The sequence below is a fragment of the Apium graveolens genome, chromosome 7 (assembly GCF_009905375.1).
Source record: "Apium graveolens cultivar Ventura chromosome 7, ASM990537v1, whole genome shotgun sequence".
In the NCBI taxonomy this organism is placed as follows: Eukaryota; Viridiplantae; Streptophyta; class Magnoliopsida; order Apiales; family Apiaceae; genus Apium; species Apium graveolens.
This window is the reverse complement of record NC_133653.1, coordinates 44397247-44403881: the sequence shown is the minus strand read 5'-3', so window position 1 is coordinate 44403881 and position 6635 is coordinate 44397247. Positions and strand designations below refer to the sequence as shown.

Below are 6635 nucleotides of genomic sequence, written 5' to 3'. Positions count from 1 at the left end.
AAATCCTTGTTTTTTGTATTTTCTTTTTATTTTAATATTCATGTATCAAAATTATTAATTTTTGTAATTTATAATTTAATCTTTATTTTCTTTCAAAAAAAATATAACTGATAAATTATAATTTATCAAACACATTATCAACTTATAAGTAATTTATAGGTAAAAATATTCAAACACCTAAATAACTTATAAGTTACGATATTCATAAAAACTAAATGACACTGTTCAACTTCAAGTCATAAATTACATTTTTTAAGAAAACCCAAACGGACCTCTAATTATATCTCAAATTGTGAATACGTTTAAGTTTACTATCGTGTATTCTAATAATTCCTTTACCAATCCATGTCTTTCATGATGCAAAACTAACTGCTTCGAATAGAAAAACTTGTGGTACTGAACTTTGCTTTATAGGATAGTATCTCCACAATAAAAGAATATTTAATGTTGAAATATCCTATTTAATTGTTATTGCAACAATTTAAGGTTTGTTTTGCTATGGTTACAAGGCTATCTTGTTAGATTTAAGGTTTTCTGGTGTCAACTCGGGCGCATTTACTCTTTATCTGCTTTCCAATTATTTTAACTGGGAAGCGGGGTTTAAGTTATGTATGTTTATTAAACTACTTTCTGAACATAAATGAATCTTGATTTTAGTAAAATAGTATTGGTCAATTTATCCATTTGGTTATACTAGGATAAACTAAACTTCGTATTTGCAATACACAAATCAATCACATACTTTCAGTTACTTGGTACTTTTAAAATTGGAATATAAAAGAATTACGATAATAAAAATGTTCTCAGATATAACTTTTTTTCATGTCATTCATCCTTCTAGAGATGCCTCTTCTATGTATTTCATCCTTCTCGACCATCTCCTTGTGTAGCCAAATTCAACTTTCTACTGTTGGTAAATGCTATCTGTCTTGTTGATCAGCTCATTTAAGGTGTCAGCCTGGTCTGTACCGACATGCTTTTGGATTTGGGTCCACTTCTGGAATGTTGAAAAACTGAATGAACTTGCCAAAAATAATTGGATATGAAACTAATAAAAACAAATAAATGTTTCAGAAGCGTAATTTTATTAAACCCATAACACAGGTTATATAAGACTTACAAAATGAAATAGCAAGGGGATAAGGAAAATGCATCATAGAAACTCTCTACTACTGATGTTTATTCTCCACTACTCTACTACACAGACGCAACAACTATACGACTGATTCTAACGACTAAACGACCAAGTCGTGTCTGACAAAATAAAAAAAAATAACCAAAAAAACTCAACTAAGTTTAGATTAAAACCAACACATTCCCCCATAATCTAAACTCGTCCAGACAGTTCCTGGATACCTAACAGTGTAGGCATTTTTTCAAATTTAACAACTGAGAGCGCTTTTGTCAGAGTATCAGCACATTGTTTATCAGTGCTCATAGGCTTTACTTCAATCTCTCCCTTTTCAACACATTCACAGATAAAGTGATAGCGAATGTCTATGTGCTTACTCCGCCCGTGAAATACCGGATTCTTAGCAAGATCTATTGCTGATTTGTTGTCGATGTGCAAAGTTACTGGACCAATTTCTTTACCTGTGACTTGGGTTAGCATATTACACAACCAGATTACTTGGCACGCAGCTACAGTGGCAGCCATGAACTCGGCTTCACAAGATGATAAGGCTACATATTTTTTCTTCTGAGACACCCAGGTTATGAGATTTTCGTTCAAGTAGAAAACCATACCATATGTGCTTTTTTTGTCCTCAATATGTCCAGCTAAGTCGCTGTCCGAGTATCCTGTCAACAGACTATTTGCATTATTTTTCATGTACACAAGGCCAAAGTTCAGAGTGCCTTTAACATACCGTAAAATACGTTTCACAGCGTTTAGATGCAACATAGTGGGCTTTTCCATATATCTACTCACAATGCCCACTGAGGAAGTGATACCCGGCCTCGTGTGAAGAAGGTACCGTAACCCTCAAACCATACTCTTAAGGTTCGTAGTATCAACTAGCTTTCCACCCTCATTATTGGTTATAATCTCCTTCGGGTCCATTGGAAACTTTGTTGGGTTACATTCCCCCATGCCAGCCTTCTCTAAAATCTTTCTTGCATACCCTATTTGTTTCAATTCTATACACCCAGTACGTTGCTTCACCTCGATTCCCAAGTAATATGATAATCTTCCCAAGTCACTCATTTCAAATCTTTCATTCATTTGTGTTTTAAACTCCTTTATAACTGCAGTACTCGTACCTGTCACCAAAAGGTCATCAACGTACACTCCCACAATCAGACTTTCTCCGTTCATCCTTCTCGTGTAAACTGCGTGTTCGTAGGGGCACCTTATAAAGCCCAGCTCCTCAAGGCACTTGTTCAATTTGGAGTACCAAGCGCGAGGCGCTTGTCTTAAACCGTATAGTGCTTTTACTAATTTATAAACCAGATTTTCTTTCCCCTTTTGAACAAAACCCTCCGGCTGAGACACATATACTGTCTCCTGAATCTCTCTATTCAAGAATATTGTCTTGACGTCAAGATGGTGCCCCTCTCATTCATTTTTAGCAGCAAGGGCGAGAAGCAATCGTAGAGTTTCCAGGCACGTAACAGGCGCAAAGATTTCATCGAGGTCCACTCCTCGTTTCTGAACATAGCCTTTGGCTACAATTCTCGCCTTATATTTCTGAATTTCCCCATTAATGTCTTGCTTCAGTTTGAAAATCCACTTCAGATTAATAACCTTATGATCAGGTTCTAGCTTTGTTAGCTTCCAAGTACCATTTTTCTCAACGGCCTCAATTTCTCGTTGCATCACTTCCCTCCAGTTTTGATCTTTCGCTGCCTGAACATAATTAGCAGGCTCATCAATGCCCATAAGGAGAAGTTCTTCATCCTCTAACTCGACTTCCTTGATGTTTTCATAAATGTCCTTGAGAGTTTTTTACCTATGTGGCTCACTGCTAGCATCAAACTCTGTCACAGACGTTTCATAATTTGACCTGTGTATTGACTGGTCACTTTCTGCACAATTATTTTCAGCACCTGTGTACCGAGGTGTCCCTATTTCCTCCTCCGAATGATCAGCTTCTCCCCTTTCTTCTGTACTTTTACTAAGTACTATGAAAGTTTTTGGGTGAGTTTCCTCGAGATCAGTGTGTTGTTTCCAGGACCACGGTTTCTTTTCTTCAAATATGACATCCCTACTAACGTGCACCATTTTCCCAACTGGGTCATACAGCCTGTATGCCTTTGTTCTGGGTTTTTTCCCAAGATGGATCACCGGCTTACTTCTGTCATCTAATTTTCTTGTGTGCACACTTGGAATCTTCATGTGTGCTACACACCCAAATACCCTGACATGACCCAGGTGTGGTTTTTCTTCCGACCAAGCCTCATATGGTGTTATACCTGACACAGCACGCGTGGGCATTCGATTCAAGATGTATATGGCATGACGTATGGCTTCCCCCCAGAATGTACATGGCATCTGCATTTCTTTTAACATACTTCGCGCCATCTCAATTATGGTCTGATTCCTGCGCTCTACTACACCATTTTGCTGAGGTGAGTAGGGCGCAGTAAATTGTCTTGCTATTCCCGTCTCTTCACAGTAACTTAGGAACTCCTTAGAATAGAACTCTCCTCCTCTATCTGTCCTAAAAGCTCTAATTTTCTTTTTTTTATCCATCTTCAACCTTTGCCCGAAAGTTCTTGAAAACTTGAAATGCCTCATCCTTTGTTTCAACAGATATGCCCACATGACTCTGCTATAGTCATCCACAAGAAGAAATATGTATCTATTACCTGAAGTTGTAGCTGGCGAGAGAGGTCCACAAAAGTTTCCATAAACTAATTCCAGAACTCCTTTTGTGGTATAATTTGACGTGGTTGGAAATAACTTTCTCGTTTGCTTTGATATGAGATAACCTTTACACACTTCCTTGGCATGATTTCATCTTGGCAAACCATGCACCATTTTATTAGAAGACATCAACATCATTGCATTAAAATTTACGTGGCCCAACCGTGAATGCCATAACCACGCATGCTCATCAGCCTTAGACAATCAGCAGCTAGCCACGCTATGCTCAAGAATAATCTTATACAACCTGTTTGTTGATCTTTTTACTTTCATAATTAAATTTCCATGTTTATCATGCACCCACAGAAAATCACCATTAAGAGTGACTTTGTTTCCTTCTTCCGATAATTGACCAAGACTGATTATATTATTGCAGAGAGAAGGAATAAAATATACCTCTTGTAATGTACGCTCCTTCCCTTTTTTCCCTTGACCACTACAGAACCCTTTCCCTTTATGTGAACCACTGATCCATCTCTGAACTTCACTTGTCCTGTTATTTTCTCATCCAGATCCTTGAACTTTGAACGATGTCCAGTCATGTGATTGCTGGCACCGTTTTCCAAATACCAGACGTTTGACTCCACTCTCATTTATTCACCATCTTGACTCAGTTTTGGAGCAATTCTTTCTTTATTAACCAACATTACATTTTTTCATAATCCTTATGTTCAGCCAGTAGCAGTGCTGGCTCATTATCCGGTATTTGAGCAATGTTTGCATCTTCCTTGAGCTCTTTATCTCGTTTCAATTTCTTGCACCCGGCTGCATAATGTCCATAAGCCAGGCAACTAAAACACCTAACTTTACGTTTGTCTCTTCCACCTCGACCATTGTCTCTATTACGTGATCTTTGTAGGGCTGTCTCAGTCCCTCCCATACCAGATCGCTTAAGCCACTCGTCCCTAGTAAGTAGCAGCTTGCATTCTTCCTTTTCTTTTCCCACTCATTCCTCTTCTGTGAGGAGCAGTTGGCTTCCGCTTCTGTCCCCAAACTCTCTCTTCATGAGCCTTCAAAGACACAACTGTTTCTTCGATTGTCATCATCTCAAGGTTCCCGAATTGCTCAATGGTGGATGCGATTTGCAAGAATTTTGATGTTATAACTCAGAGTAATTTCTTTACCACATATGATTCTACAACCACCTCTCCCAGTGCGTGAATGTTTGTTACGAGAACATTTAATTTTAGACAAAAATCATCAAGAGAATCTGAATTTTCATACTCATAGTTTCAAAATCCACCTTCAGTGTTCGTATCCTTGTATTTTTCACGCGCTCAGCACCTTGGCACATAACCTTGATAGCCTCCCAGGCTTCTTTGGCAGTCTCCTTTTCTGCCAATGATAAAAGAATATCTTAGGGAATACTCTGGTAGATTGCAGCCATGGCAATCTTGTCCGTCTTCTCTTCGACCACCGTCTTTGGATCCATCGGTGCTACTGCCTCCCAGACGTCATGGGCATTCATGTCCACCTTCATCCTTAAAGCCCATGCTGTGAGTTTGCTCAATTCAACATGGGATAACTCAAACCTACATCACCTTCTTTTGTTTTTCCTGGTTCCATCATTATTACCTTTGGCATGTACTTTGGCATCAACTGTGTTTACTATGTTTACCAAGCTCTGATACCACAATGTTGAAAAACTGAATGAACATGCCAATAATATTTGGATATGAAACTGATAAAAACAAATAGATGCTTCAAAAGCATAATTTTATTAAACCCATAACACAGGTTATATCAGACTTACAAAATGAAATAGCTACAAACTAGGGGATAAGGAAAATGCACCTAGAAAGTCTCTACTACTGATGTTTATTATCCACTACTCTTCTACATTGAAGCGCCAACTATACTACTGATTCTAACGGCTAAATGACCAAGTTGTGTGTGATAAAAAAAACAAAATAACCCAGACAAACTCAACTAAGTTTAGATTAAAACCAACATGGAACATACTAGATTTTCAAAAGCTTGGATTTTATTTTTGCCAAAAGTACAAACACCAAAGAAAATGAAGAGAAAGAAGACGATTGCGGCTGACCTTCCCGGAAGAAGTAGTCTATAACGAGATAGTCACGCGACTTCCGATCAAATCAGTGGTTCGATTTAAATGTGTTGCTAAGTCATGGTTATCTTTATTCTCATCCTGAAAATAAAAAATCAAGAATAAACTAACCTTTAATCTCGATAGTATAACTAGGAAGCGCTTTGTACCCGACATGGAGATTTCAAGAGTTGATCACATTTATATGCTAACTACCGATAAAGATTAGTTGGTTTAAATATTAAAGTAATATTAACTCGGCTATGAAAAAGGATGAATAACACTACAGGTGCATTTAAAGGTTATAACAAGATACTTCTTAACAATGATGTAAGTGTTCATAAAAAACATTTATTATTAGATTGTATACTTTTTTATTGTTTTATTTTTAGGTAATTCATCTTTTGACAACGTAAATATTTGGCATGACTCCTAATAATATGTCAAATTGACTATATACTTTCAATTATTTTTTTGTAGAAAAGTCATATTCATGCTTTCGCTAGAACTGACTTTGTGAACGGAATGAAAGTTGAAATAAAAAAGAAAAATTTTATGTTATATCAAAGTTTAATGTTGATGATGCAAAATATTCATATTCGGATGTAAATAATATAAGAGAGAGATACTTTTTGAAGGGCGCAAACATGACTAAGTTAAAGAAGATAATTCTAAAATATAAGTTCGAGTTAGCTGCTTTCAACACCGTAGAGGTTA

General features: G+C 37.0%; 1 protein-coding gene across 1 annotated transcript; it reads right to left on the bottom strand.

Annotated features, from left to right (window-relative positions):
• Positions 1-2557: 2557 nt before the first annotated feature.
• LOC141673553 (putative mitochondrial protein AtMg00820) lies at positions 2558-2881 on the bottom strand. Its single transcript, XM_074480303.1, has one exon. The coding sequence runs from the start codon at positions 2879-2881 to the stop codon at positions 2558-2560; it is 324 nt and encodes a 107-aa protein (XP_074336404.1).
• Between the last annotated feature and the right edge of the window lie 3754 nt (positions 2882-6635).

Excerpts from the sequence above, each read along its gene's own strand:
- LOC141673553 (XM_074480303.1), bottom strand. The coding sequence starts at position 2,881 with ATGGGCATTGATGAGCCTGCTAATTATGTTCAGGCAGCGAAAGATCAA.